At 43.0% G+C, this 13,920-nt stretch overlaps 1 protein-coding gene across 1 annotated transcript; it reads left to right on the top strand.

Moving 5' to 3' along the window:
• Window positions 1–88: 88 nt before the first annotated feature.
• Window positions 89–11,012, top strand: LOC149358750 (translation initiation factor eIF2 assembly protein-like). Its single transcript, XM_089570927.1, has 12 exons — window positions 89–278; window positions 420–513; window positions 764–832; window positions 1,812–1,854; window positions 3,869–3,904; window positions 5,357–5,559; window positions 6,554–6,690; window positions 7,243–7,365; window positions 7,685–7,713; window positions 7,874–7,978; window positions 9,834–9,968; window positions 10,901–11,012. The coding sequence occupies exons 2-12, from the start codon at window positions 440–442 to the stop codon at window positions 10,952–10,954; spliced, it is 1,008 nt and encodes a 335-aa protein (XP_089427053.1). The 5' UTR covers window positions 89–278; window positions 420–439; the 3' UTR covers window positions 10,955–11,012.
• Window positions 11,013–13,920: the final 2,908 nt, after the last annotated feature.

The following is a 13,920-nucleotide window of genomic DNA, read 5'->3' on the forward strand; positions in this document are numbered from 1 at the left end:
ATTTATTACGCGCATATATCAGCGGAGAAAGATATTGAGCTGACTCGGCGAGCTCACAACATCTGGAAATCGCGAGTAGGAGGAACATCAATCGCGTTGGCGTGTTTATGTTTTGGTTCGTGCTTGCGCTTGCTTTCGGTACTTTCGGTCTGTGGTGCTGTCGTCACCATCGCCACGGCTGGTCAGCTGCATCATCTACGCTGAGCATGTGGTTGCGGTATCGCAACGCCCTTGCTTAGCGTTTTTTTATCGAGCGGAATTCCTTCATTCTACGCAAGGTGATTTCATCGGTTTTCTGGCCGCCGTCCCACGTGCTGTATCCGGAGGTCGCGCCGTCCCTAGCTGAAACTATACACTGAAAATGTTATTCATTTATGCGCTCCTTTGCCAGTCGGGTTAACGTTGTGAAATTCTTGCAGCCTGCCTTCGGACAGCAACTATGAAGGTGCAAGACGTACTGAGCTGCAGCTTTTCATCCTGGTATGGTGCCTTCAAAAATGCTACTGTTACGAGGTGAGTTACGCATCACATAATATTTTATTGTGTTCCTGGCGTGTGTGTTTAACCAGGAAATAAACGTTCGAGGGTACGTTCAATGTGTATCGCAGCGTTAACGTTCCCTTGTAGGATTAATGCCACCGAAAATAAATGCACTGCGAATTTTGGAGAGTTAAGTTGTTTTATACCTTGCGACCGTCGACTCACTTAGCGAGTTCTGTAGAAAGGTCGAAAGTTGTGACAAGCGTCGTGTTTCGCATTGCAGTATTTGCATTCCTCTGACGAGCGAGTTCATAAAATACCTCCTCTCTGACGGCGTTGTGCTACCAGGAAAGTGAGTATGAATTTCTGTTAATGCACCAATGCATAAACGCTTTGTGCATTTTTGTCTGTGACTGCAGCAGTTGCTTTAGAGTAGCCAATAGCGGTGTACAACTGTAGTCCAATACTTTCGATAGGGTGCTATAAATATTGTGCGTGCTGTTCTCGGTGTTTACTGAGCGCCAAAATTTGTGTGTACTAAATTGAATTTGTGATTGTTGGGCATTTAATATTATGCGGCCGGTGTATGCGGAATTTTGTGTTCTCTTTGGAGAGCAGGGGTTTGTAAAATCACAAGGGGAGTGCCCACTGCACTATATATGTACAGCAGTCACAGTGATCAAAACAGGCATGTGCTGATTTAAGCCTGACCGACCTTCTACTGATAGCAGCACAGCTTTATTACTTATGACTTATTGCAAAGGAGTTGTAAACTGGCTTAACAATAGCACTTTGAGGTGAAGTGCACGCTTGAGCATGACATACAATAACAGTAAATTGGCTTGTCATGTATGGCAGGTCTGAGCAAAATAAGCCTGGGAAACGTACTATGCAACTGCTGCATAAATTTATTCCCTCTGATTGCGCTTGCAATAGATGATTGATTGTCATGCCTCTCCTCTGCTCTTCTTGTTTTGGGAGCTTCCATAGAAGCCTGTGCATTCTGTTCAGGGTATCTCCTTTTTGTTTGTCTACTACTTCATGTTCTGTCAAGCTCACCTGGATAACATGTATAACCTGCGAAAACGTGGGGCAAAAACTCTAGAATGCATTTCTGAATTGATAACTCATTAACCTATAGCTTGCCTTTTCCTCATCGGGCTTTGTACTATGGTGACCAAATTTTGCAGGTGAAAGATGCTTTCTTACTTATTGGTTGGATGCTTACTCTTCTTCAGAAGCTGATCAAGGAGAGTGTATTTGTTTTGGACTACTCACCTTTGGCCTTGTGGCAATCCTCTTTTTAAATTTTTGTCTAATACCTTTTTCAGGGCTCCTTCATCTCAAAAGTACGACACCGATTCAGAAGATGAGGTGAGGCATAAGTCATTTATATGTAGTAACTTAGAGAATTGTGTGGCTAAGTCGAAGTGACAAATAAGTATTCTGTTTGTGTTGAGTGTGCTTGTGAGTGAAATGGTAAATTATTATAAAAGCCACGTTTATCCTTCTCTGGTAGGATCGAATAGAATATTGCAATGTAGTTTCAAATTTATTGTTCTTATACACATTGTGTCTGTTGGTTTTTGTGACTTGTAGCATATGAGCTGGCCTTTCAAGGTCTCACTTTTGTCAAGTTGGAACATTAAAGTTCATAGCCAGAGCAAGCGCCGCATGAGTTGTTCACACTTAGTGATTACTTTAACAAGCATGACTTAAGAAATCTGGCCTTAGTGTGCTTTTTTTTTTTTCACATTTAAGTTCTGAAATTCCAGCTAGTTGAGACTGCCAGAGCCATCGAAATTAACATGATCAAGCCGGTATTCTTATACATGAAATATGAAATGGCATGATGCACCTTGTTTGTATGCGTTGCTTGTTGAGGAGAGCACTGTTGTCAAAGCCCGTATGGTCTTTGTCCTGCATCGTATACCAGTGGCCTGTGTTGCATACTCCCCGCTTTTGTAAGTTAAAATGGAAGCTCTAGAGCAGATGTTTTATAGGGGCAAAATATTTTAAGACATGCTGACACTTGTGATCCGCTTTACAATTTTTCCTAAAGGTTGACTTGTTGTGCATTTAATAAAAAAACAAACTTGCAACATGAGAACTTCACTTCAGCTTCCTTGTTTTATCCATGGAGCAGGAGAAACAGTTTTCATTGTCTTATGAGTAGGACCCGGAAATTTAGGCGCTAAAAAACCCCGAAATAGGCAGGCATCTAGGCTCCAAAAAACATTGAAATAGGCTCTATAAAGCAAAAATAGGCACTTTGAATATAACTCTTTTGTTAGTACAAGATTTGTCAGTCAAGCACGGAGCGTACACAGTCCTCAACTGAAGCAGTAAAGCGCATTCTCAGGTTTTCGAACTTGAAGCTCCTTCGGTTTTCGCTAAGCATAGCTTTGTACTTTGAAAGGCTTCTTTCGACGTCACATGAAGCTAGTGCCGCGAACCTAAAACATGAGAGTTGATAAGGGCTCAGGCCTTCGGGTGGTATGGCTGTATCGTCTCCGCGTAGAAAGTCTCTGATTTTGGAAATTGTTCCTAGGCATCTATTTTTTTCTACAGATTGTTGCATCTTCGTAGAAGCAGTAGCGCCCTTTCCTTCCATTGCCCAAAGTGCTGCTGTTACTTCTGCCACTACCTCCAATGATTCATCTATTCAGAGTCCAGTCTTTTCCCACTTTGGGATCCCTTCCGTCAATGCTGAGAAGATTGCACTAATGTCTGTCAGCTCTCTTTCCAAACTAGCCTCTTGCTACACTTCGAGAAAAACACTTCGGTACACTAGGTTCAAGTTACTCTTCGAGAAAAACGTTCGGCGAGACCCGCACCTTTTGTGAGAGCATCGGCGCGCGCCTTTCGTCATACATAGACAGATGCCTCAAAATTGAAAAACAGCACCAAGGACCGAAATGCCGGATTTAGGCATTTATAGGCAACTAGTGCTGTTAAATAGGTAGTATTTCCTAAAAAACGGCAAAAAGGCAGGCAAGTGCAAAAATCCCCCGTTTAGGCATTTATAGCCATGTTTAGGCAAATTCCTAAAGTTCCGGGCCCTACTTATGAGAAAGTATTGGGCAAAATAGGAAGTTGTGCATAGCAATAACAGGGTAATCTTGGCTTTCTGTTCTTGAGCGTGAAGCATAAATTTGGTCTTGGTAATGTGCTTCATTTTGTGGGCTGAAACACGCAGATACCCGTTATCTGAAGTATTGGCACACGCAAAAGGACCACTGAGGAGCAGAAATCATGGAGCCACTTACATCATCCTGTATAACCTAAATGTTGACATGTGATGTAAATCTTTGCTTATTGTACTTGCATTCCAGAGTTGTGCTTCTGCAAATTTTTTTTCAAGCTTCCAATTTTCTTAATTTTCCAGGTAGATTGGTCTGAGGCCGACACAGATTCCACTGAGGTAAACTACCTTCTTGCATGCTTTGCTGGCACATTCATGTTTGGTTTTGAATGTCCTTGGCGCACCCTTCAAGTAGGGCGCATTCACACATCCAGTTGATGCAGTGCATCGCTATGAACGCCTCAGCCAAGGTACATGGTCTTATGCGGAACAAACCGCCCAAAACGAAGACCAGAGTGATCTCTCCTTACTTTCCTATGGCTGCTTTTTTTGTTTGAATTGCGCTGTCGTAGAGCAGCTGTCTACATGAGTAAGCGCCAGCGTCTGTTTGCATAGCCGTCCGCCCGCCAAGATAATGGGCAAAAGCGGAGTTGCCATGGGTGACAATTGGACATGGCCTTCATATATAGGCCATTGCTTCTAAAAGCCCAAGTTTAAGGTGAAATAGAGGAAAGGATTTGAGTCAAGGAAAACTGCAAAAGCTAAATCTTATGTTTTTAATGTCGCTGCTCTGTTTTTGGGCATGTAGGAAAACTTTTGGGGACAGTATCACCTGTAAGGTCCTACAACGTATTCCAAGACACTTTAACAGTGGCATGATTGACATAAATCTTTGTTGGGGCTTTTCAAAGGGGCAGACAAAGCTTTTTTTACAGTGTATCCGAGGACACTTTAATAGTCGCATTGTTACATAAATTTCTTTTCTAAGTGGCAAACAGATTCAGTGACAGTCGAGAAAAAACTTGTAGGAAGTGTGCAAGTACAGTATTCATTATTTCCTGAAAAAAAAAAAGAAAGTGTTTAAAAATGATAAGAAAATTCTTTAGAAAGAAATGTGGTTTGCTAATTCTTTGCATAGTTCACACACTTCTGGGCGGGCATGAGTGCAGTGAATGAGCATGAACACTGGGATAAGCCGGTGGTTGTCATCTTCTTATTCTAGAAATTACTGCTGTACATGTTGCAAGGATGGCATGCATTCAAATGATAGATAAATGTGCCCTTCTTTGACGTATCAGTCACCTCATCCTGAGACAGCGATGTCACAAGTACATGCTCTACCATTGACCATGTCATTCAGCCAAAAAATGTTCGTTAAAGTAGAAATTGTAGAGTTTCAACAGCGTCATCTTGTAACAAATAAAAAGAAAGGGTTGTGTTGTGTTGTGTGGTACATAAGCAAATGAGGACAAAGGCTTACTACTATGATGTAGGTATCCAACAACAGTCTTGCATCTCCTTGAGGCATAGTAGAGTTGGCATATAACAAGGTATAGGTGATCGCCAAAGGCAAGGTGCTGAGAAAAAATTATTCGCATATTTGAATTTTTGTAGTAGATAGAGTAGAAAAGAAATACGAAAAAGTTTTGGCCCAAAGGTGTTCAGTGGTCACTCAACCTGAAGGTATGTATTTGTGCCACAAGGGCGAGGACTTTGAAGAACACAAATGACGTATGCAGTGCATGATTTGCAACTTGTATCTTTGAACCTTAGTGTCAAGCTTCTTTTCAGATTCCATCCTTCCCAGAGCTGGAGCAAGCAGTGTCCAGCGCCATCAAACGTCTTGGTGGGCGAGTGTTCCCCAAGCTGAACTGGAGCAGTCCCAAGGATGCCGCATGGATAGCGACCAACAACAGTCCCTGCTGCACATGCTTTGCAGACATCTGCCTCCTCCTGAAGAGCTCGGACTTTGTCACGCACGACCTAACACAACCGTAAGAAACTTCACATCACTTGCCACCATAGTTAGTGCCGGAATTTCCATGTGTGAACCGAAAATTGATCGGGGCATATATATGCATAGAGCTCTGCCTCTCTAAGGATCTAAAAAATAAAGTGGAATGAGGTCTGAGAGTCTTACAAGCCTGTGCTGCTTGCTGCATGAAATCTCAATTATGCATGCCTGCAGATAAGAATTGGGCCATGGTTTGTAAACTTGGCAGTAGAAGTTGTCCTCCGTATTCTTTTAACACAGCCATAGAATGGGCTGCTGTATATGTCAATGTTTAATTGCTGGAAGGCCAGTTTGACAAGCTGCTTGTAGGTTAAAAGAGTAGAAAACTGAGCTAGTTGGTTCATACTTCTTGGTGGGAACAGCCAAAATAACAAAACGCAGACACAGAAAGGTCATCTACGTTCTGTGTGTTCCTTTCTGTGTCTGCGTTTTGTTATTTCGGCTGTTCCCACGAAGAAGCTGCTTGTAGGGCAAATGACAGGGAGCTAGCCAACCCTAAAACATTTGTCTGCTTCCCCATTGCTACCCCCCTTAGGAAAGTGAAAATGCTAACTACAACTTTGTGTGCCCTTCTGTTTCCCGGGATCACCCTTCGTGATAAAGCTTTTTGATCATGCCATGCATCTGAGGGACAAACTCAGTTGCTGCTTCTCACTGAAGGCTTGGGTTTATATCATATTAGCACCAATTCTATTTACATTCTTGCTGCTTCCTGGTTTGGTTACTGATAGCATGTTAATTTTTGCATTTGGCCGCCATTTGATTGCACTTCCAATTTAATTTGATTTTTCACCTCATACCACCAGGGTGGTATGAATTTCACATGGTGCCATGACTGACTTTTTTTTTTCTGCAACTTGTTTACATGATGTTGTAGGAAAGCAAGAGCACTTAAAATGTACTAAAAGAATTGTAATAGTTGGTTGCTGAGGTTCTTTTAGTGGACAGTGTCTTAAATTCTGTTGTTTGTGCAGATTCAAAGCCTGTGTCGACTGGAACAAGGAAACGGACACAAACAATTTGTTTCAGTATGAGCTCATTCTCAGAAAGTGGGTGGAGATCGACCCAAGTACAGAGTTTCGGTGCTTTGTGAAAGACTCTGTTTTAGTAGGCAAGTTCCATTGAATACATCTCGTTTGCCTTGTGAGGCTTTTTTTTTCATACCTTTTGTGTGGACTAGGCCTATGAAGCATTTCATCATCTCATCAGCAACTGAATTAAATTCCAGTGCATGACAAAAACCTGTGCCAGTGAGCTCTGGTTAACCTGACGCGGTGCCAGCTGTTGTTACCCTGTTGCTGTTAAATTTCTTACTTCATCGATCTGCTTTGTTACTTGTATACGTACATTCATCTCCTCTATAATCTTATCTCATGACAGGTTTTAGTCAGTTGTCGCTCCCCTCAACCCTTTCTGCTACATTTTTTTCCTGTCAGATATAGGAGGGCATTCTGAAAGATCTTCATGCACAAACTGATTTAATTGAATTCTTATACTCAAAGTACTCAAACTGAGGGATTCATATAAATTTTTTCTGCGCCGCTTTGTTCAGAAACTAAATAACTGCCCTTGAATTATTCATTTTATCAGAGTTCACCTTCAAAAGAGTCCATATTGTTCAAAGAGGGAGTATTAAACATTCTCATGTTATCTTCTTTGTCAGGCATTTCACAGAGAGACTACACGCACTACTATGGTCACATCCAAGAACAGGAAGCCAGCATTGTACAGGACATACTGTCATTTTTTCATGAAAGAATCAAGTCCAGATTTGCCTCATCCTCATGTGAGTATCTTTCACTTCAAAAGAATTTCAAGAAAAAATTTTAATTACTAGCCAGTAGCTGTAGTTATATACAAGGTGTGATAAGTTATTCATGCATCTACTTTATAGGTGTTTCTCCTTGTACTACAGGTGTCACCATGCTGTATTTTGAAAAATTTTTGTGGCCTTGAAGGTACCTGGATTTACTGAGCAATGTGAATTTAAGGTCATAGCATAAAGTGATTCTGTTTCCTTGATTGTAACAGTTGTTGATAGCGAAGATTTATATTCCTTTTGCCATGCATGCATAAAAAAAAATTTAATTTCTTATCCTTTGCAGATGTGTTTGATGTCTACAGGAAGAGAAAGGTAAGAATCGTGTATACTTGATTTTAGTTTGGAGCATATTGCTCTATTGAGCACAAAATGGTTCTGTTTATTTTCTTAAGATTGCTTTCAAGGGGATTTTTTGCCGCAGAACTGTCAATTAGTATATTTTTTGCATGTTTGTGTTACTCTTTCACTCTAGGATGTTGTAAAGCTGCTTGACTTCAACCCATTTGGGGCACACACTGACTCTCTGCTGTTTGATTGGGAAGAGCTTGAAAATTTGCAAGTTGATGATACTTCTGGGGTAAGTTTAACCTGTGTGCGTTAGCTGTTCTTGTGGCTCCCAATTCCTGCTCACATTGCCAGTGCTGATTTTATGTTCTACGAGGGTGCTTATGCACACTGCCTTATTATTATTATTTTTGTTATGAGAATGTGTAAAGACTGCAGTGCACACTACTGTTTATCTTATTGCATGTTACAGCAGCATCCCATAACAATGTGAGGCTCAGTATGTCATTTAAGAACAGTGTCATAAAATCTATCAAACCAAAGTGTGAAATTAGATGTCTCAGAGACCAGTGATATCGTTCTCTATCAAGGGTGTTGAACTCCTAGTCTTTTGAAAAGTTGGCGGCCAACGTTTTGTAAACTTGCAGAGGAGACACATCTTGCAGGTGGTAGTTTGGGCATTCTTCATGAACAATTACAGTTGTTAAAATGTTGCACATATTCAGTAACGAGACAGTTTCTGACCTTTGTTTGGCAAACAGCTCATGAGCCTGCCGCGGCTTCGGGAAATGTATTTCTGGGAAATTAGTTGATTTCACTTTGTATCATCACCATCGTCATCACTAGTGACTAAATGCAGTTCTCTCTGTATCGTACTGATTTTCTTACCAAACAACTGTGAGCATGTAAACTTGCCATCTCATATCATTCTGAGCACCTCAGCAGGTAAGGTCAAGGGCATTATTCTGTGCACTGAAGTGTATACACTTGTGTGGATATCCTGTAGATATCTCACCATGAACAATGTTTACAACTGTAAGGAGGGCTTGAAAGAGGAGACTGGCCGCCGCGGTGGCTCAGCGGCTATGGTGCTCGGCTGCTGACCCAAAAGACGCGGGTTCGATCCCGGCCGCGGTGGCTGTAATTTCTTTGGAGGAGAAATTCTAGAGGCCCGTGTACTGTGCGATGTCAGTGCACATTGAAGAACCCCAGGTGGTCGAAATTTCCGGAGCCCTCCACTGCGGCGTCTCTCATAGCCTTAGTCGCTTTGGGACGTTAAACCCCATAAACCAAACCTGAAAGAGAAGACGGAACTGAATTGCAATTTGTTCCGGCATCTCATTTGTGTTGTCCCAACAACATGCTGGACAGTCTTCACCTGTCATGTAAGAAGGCGGTTATTGTTGCGACAGTGACAAGAAGGTGAAACAGGTAGTCTTGTTGTAATTGCAGCATGTTTAAATATCTTGCTTTTCTCCTACTGTCAGCATCCTAGGGCCAGTGAAGTTTTTGGCTATCTTTGAGTATAACATCCTGTGGAGCAGAGCAGAAACCACAAGTTGTGAGGCAACAGTTTTCACAAATGTGCTGTTCTCGCATGCTGATGAGCCATCACACAAGCCTGGAAGCTGGTGGATTGCTCTCGTAGCTTTTAATGCAGTGCCACAAACAGTTGTCACCATGTGTAGCTGCATCAGTATAATGGGGTGGGGGCAGAGCTCTTCAATGTAAAGTTATAAATGCGCTGATCTCTCACTTTAGGTGGATGCTCTGCATCTGTAATGAGTGTGTAACATTTCTTGCCGGTCTTGCGAGATTGCAGGTTTTTACTGTGATTATGATCTTCAGGCGGAACTGTCAAGCCCAGAGCCCTCCACAATGACGTCCCTCATAGCCTGAGTTTCTTCGGAATGTTAAACCCCGTAAATTGCACTTTTCTTCAATAAATTATGGCTCTCTACTCTTAATTAGGAGTTCTTGAAGCATTTGCCTCTTTCCGTTCTATCTGTCGGTGTAGAGAAACGAAAATATGTCAGCCGAACTGCTACAGCTATCATTTAGGTAGGGCCAGTGAGGAGGGCGTTGCAGTCATTACCAATCAGAGGTAATATTTCATTGAAAATTGTTGCTTTGGAATTTGGTTTCAGTTCCCAATATTCCGGTACATGAAAGAAAACCGTGGTGTACAACCGAGCGCTTACCGCCACTATGCCCTGCCTCGAGATGTGGTGGACTTGTGTGCCGGTGAAGATGCACAGAAACTTCTGGATCTTATGAGCTTGGTAAGAACTCCCAGTGTAGCCCTACTGCACGTGCTAGTCACAATGACGCTTGAATGTCAGTGTATAAATGAAGTACTGAAATGTAAATGTGCATGTGTGTTTTTAAGAGAAAAACGAAAGGTAAGACCATTCTCTTAAAGGAGTAGAGTTAGTTTTTTGCAGTGTGTTCTTTGTCTGTTTTCTGCATGTTATTTTTGTATGTTTCGGTGGATTGTTGTCTAAGGTGTTAGAAAACCTGGATTACCACATGGGATTCTCCCACGCCCAGTAAATGATTTTTCATAGAATTTATTCTCCCATATGGTCTCAGCGGTCAGATGATGGTTACATACATCATCACACATGGGGTTGAGGTTGGGTGAGGCAAACAAGGATTGGGATATAATCGCTGCTTCATTGTATTAATTTGTTCCAGCTCTCATACCAGTTGACCTCAGGAGTCAGACTAATAGCTAGTCAGCATGACTATTCTTATTTTTTTTTTTTTATGTCTCCTCACGTGGCCTCATGATCGTGACCTTTTGCAAATCATAGCCACTGTTTGGCTGTCGAAATTGAATGGGATTTTTGAAAAATTTTGGTGCCAACTTCGTTGCGCTAGAAGAGACAAAAGTACTGAATGTTGTGCAGATTGCAAGTGGTCAGTGAAAATGTCGAAAATTGTGGCCCCACAAGGATGGGATCATTCACAGTGTGCCATGAAAAATGTGATTAAAAAGGCACGTTGAAGTTTGACTTAAGCCATTCGAATTTTGGCTTATTCATGGGCTTTTTGTATATTACCAGCTAACAACTGTCAAAACATGATTACTGCAGCCTGGAACAGTGGCACAGGCCTTTGTGCTTGGTTGCAGGATTGCTTTGACTGCACCACTGTTAGTTGTGGTATATCTTTTTTTTGTTTGTTAAATTAAACACCGCTTCTGTTGCAGAAACGAGGAGAAGACTCCACTGACGAAGAAGACTCCAACCAGGGTACAAGCTGACAAAGCCGTGGCATAACTTCAGTGATGACACATTAAAAAAAAAATCTGCTTTTATCAATGCTGTTTTTATTCCTATGATAATGTAGGCCGTGAGTGCACATAAAATTACGGGACAGGCGCCAAGCTCAAGAGGTTAACTACATTGCAACCTGAAAAGTTTACAATTCCGTCCAGAATAGAAAAATATGGCGTGTGGAATCGCCTCGTCCTTTATTTTTGGCGCACTCTCTGCGCGCCGGCAACCGCTTATTGGTACTGCAAACATCGGATAGATGGCGCCTCCGCCTCATTGTTGGCCGACTGGCCTCGTTTATCGGCATTCTGTATTTCACGCACCTTCACGTTCATCTTTGTTGCCTTTGGCATTTCTTCTTGTCTTGCTTCTTTGTCGTAGCTTCGGACTTTTACCGTATTTTTATTTTTGTTCTCTTGCTTTGTGCTTTCTTTGATCGTTGCAGAAGTCAGCGGTAGACGGCTGACTAATCGTGGGGGAAGAGAAACGGGAAAGATCGAAAACGTGACTTTCGGGCCAAGATAAACATAATTTCATTGGTGGTTGGCGTAACCTTCAATTATTCAGTTGGGCTAATTAGTGGTAATGAATATATTGACCTCTTTGAAAAACGTGAAAAATCAGAGTTGCGAAGCTGTAGTGAGACGAACCCCCCCCCCCTCGAAAAAGAAACAAACTGGTCGAATTTTCAATGCATGCTCGAAGGTCGCATGCAATTTATTTTTGCTTATTCTTTGCATTTTAGTAGTACGCTCACACCAGCATCTCCGCGTCCATCCTCCCCCAAAGCTGTTCTTACTCTGCCATACGCGCACTTTGGTATGCAAAATGACCTTTGGTATGCAATGATTCATTTCTTACTGCCATTATTTTTGGAGTTTTCACCAGATTATCGATGGTGCTCGTAGCTACAGAGTTCCTCTTGCAAAAATGAAGCATTTTTTGGGGGGATGGGGGGGGGGGGGGGCAATTCATAAATCTAGCCATAGGCCTAGGGGTGGGATTTATGGGTCACTCTTGGAGGGAACGGTTGGGGGGGGGGGGTCCTATTTGAACTATGTATTTCGATGACGTTTTTCGCTGAAAGTATGGCGTTCAGCATAGTTTTCTTATGTAAAATTTCTCACACAAGCCAAGCCTGAAGTGCCGGTAAGAATAGCTATAGCCGCAATGAAAATGAAGGGGAAATTCCTCGTCTGAGCTTAAGTTTCGTATTAATCGTTTGCTGGTTGAAATGAGCGTTGCTTTTAACGAAGCTGCATGCTATTCTGCGTGAGAAGGTCGAGAGTACGCATTTCTCGGGGAATGAGTTTTGCCGAACTCTGTAGTTTGCAAGCAATATTAAGGTCAATGGTGCGGTACCGCGCGAATGGCATTAGGAGCGGATGTGGTTAAGCCCTACCAACTACCATCCCGCCTATACCAAGCGTTGCACTGCAGCCCTTTTACAGTGCAAAGCTCCACTGTAATGCTCCTCTGCATCATCAAATAATTTAAGACATGTCCCCAGTCAATTTTCCGTAAGGCTCAAGTTTTGAGCGCCGGTTCTATGCGATTAACGACGATCACTCTCGGCCTAAGCTGCTTTCGGGTTCTTATCGTATCCAGCTGCGTCTGTGTAGCAGATGCTAGCAGAGTGCCACAAAGTTTAATGCATTTGCGCTGGACATCGTTCTAATCCGCTGACTCATCTCTACAAGGGTGTGGCAGATTTTCACAATAGTGCCGCGAATCTTTGTAGCTTAGGCTGTGTGCTCAGAAGTGCTTACGACCTCAGGTCGAATAGAGAGGATCATATACGGAAACTAGGGACCAAGGGAGATCTGCGCCTCAGTCGGTTGGGCGCAGCCAAGAAGGGGAAGTCTCATGTAGAGGAAGAGGAAAGTTTCCTAGGTTTTATTAAGTTTTATTTTTTTAATGATGACTCTTGGGCCTAGTTCGCATCCAAATCTTTTGGTTGCAGTCATTGGATATTTTGATTTTGTTGATTAGTTATGGGCATAGGGAAAGATAGCCGGCAGGCTTGCTGGCTCTAGTTTTTCACTGACTGCAGTTGCCCTCAACTAAAGCTGGGAATTCTTGTTTGGTTTGGTTTGGTTTGGTTTGGTTTGGTTTATGGGGTTTAACGTCCCAAAGCGACTGAGGCTATGAGAGACGCCGTAGTGGAGGGCTCCGGAAATTTCGACCACCTGGGGTTCTTTAACGTGCACTGACATCGCACAGTACACGGGCCTCTAGAATTTCTCCTCCAAAGAAATTCCAGCCGCCGCGGCCGGGATCGAACCCGCGTCTTTTGGGACAGCAGCCGAGCACCATAGCCACTGAGCCACCGCGGCGGCGGGAATTCTTGTGGTGGCTCGTTTTCTGCCTGTATGAAAATTCGGGGAAGTTACTTGCAAGGTTTGAAGGCTATGGGGAAAAAAAATGGCTGAGGCTTAACTTGGTTAAGCCTGGAGAATGCGAAGCATCATCGTGTCGCGTAATTTGAAGGCGCACAACCACAGCGACGGCGCGAGGTGGGCCCCCGTTTCTCCACTGTCGTGACGTCATCGTGTCACGTGGTGTGACGTCATGTATCACGTGATTTGGAGGCGCACAACCACAGCGACGGCGCGAGGTGGGCCCCCGTTTCTCTACTGTCGTGACGTCATCGTGTCACGTGGTGTGACGTCATGTATCACGTGATTTGGAGGCGCATGACCACGGTGAAGGGCTGAAGTGGTAGCTAAAGTAGTATGCTTCGCATAAAAGACCCAGCTACTACAGCCCGAGCGGCGGTGTCTGTTGGCTTAGCCGCATTGTAGATTAAGTAGTGGCAAAGCACGCTTCTCAGGAGACGTTACAATGTCTGAAAGCGTGTGTGTGTTACGGTCGTAGTGGTTTATATTTAAAACAATAACCGAAAGGAACGTAGGTAATATGCCTGCCGGCTACGGAAACTGCTGCTTTTTTC

The sequence above is a fragment of the Amblyomma mixtum genome, chromosome 2 (genome assembly GCF_055824585.1).
Source record: "Amblyomma mixtum isolate Tamu chromosome 2, ASM5582458v1, whole genome shotgun sequence".
Taxonomy (NCBI): Eukaryota; Metazoa; Arthropoda; class Arachnida; order Ixodida; family Ixodidae; genus Amblyomma; species Amblyomma mixtum.

Excerpts from the sequence above, each read along its gene's own strand:
- LOC149358750 (XM_089570927.1), top strand. The coding sequence starts at position 440 with ATGAAGGTGCAAGACGTACTGAGCTGCAGCTTTTCATCCTGGTATGGT. Across the intron at positions 5,560-6,553 it reads ACGCACGACCTAACACAACC|ATTCAAAGCCTGTGTCGACT; the intron begins GTAAGAAACTTC and ends TTGTTTGTGCAG. Across the intron at positions 9,969-10,900 it reads TTCTGGATCTTATGAGCTTG|AAACGAGGAGAAGACTCCAC; the intron begins GTAAGAACTCCC and ends CTTCTGTTGCAG.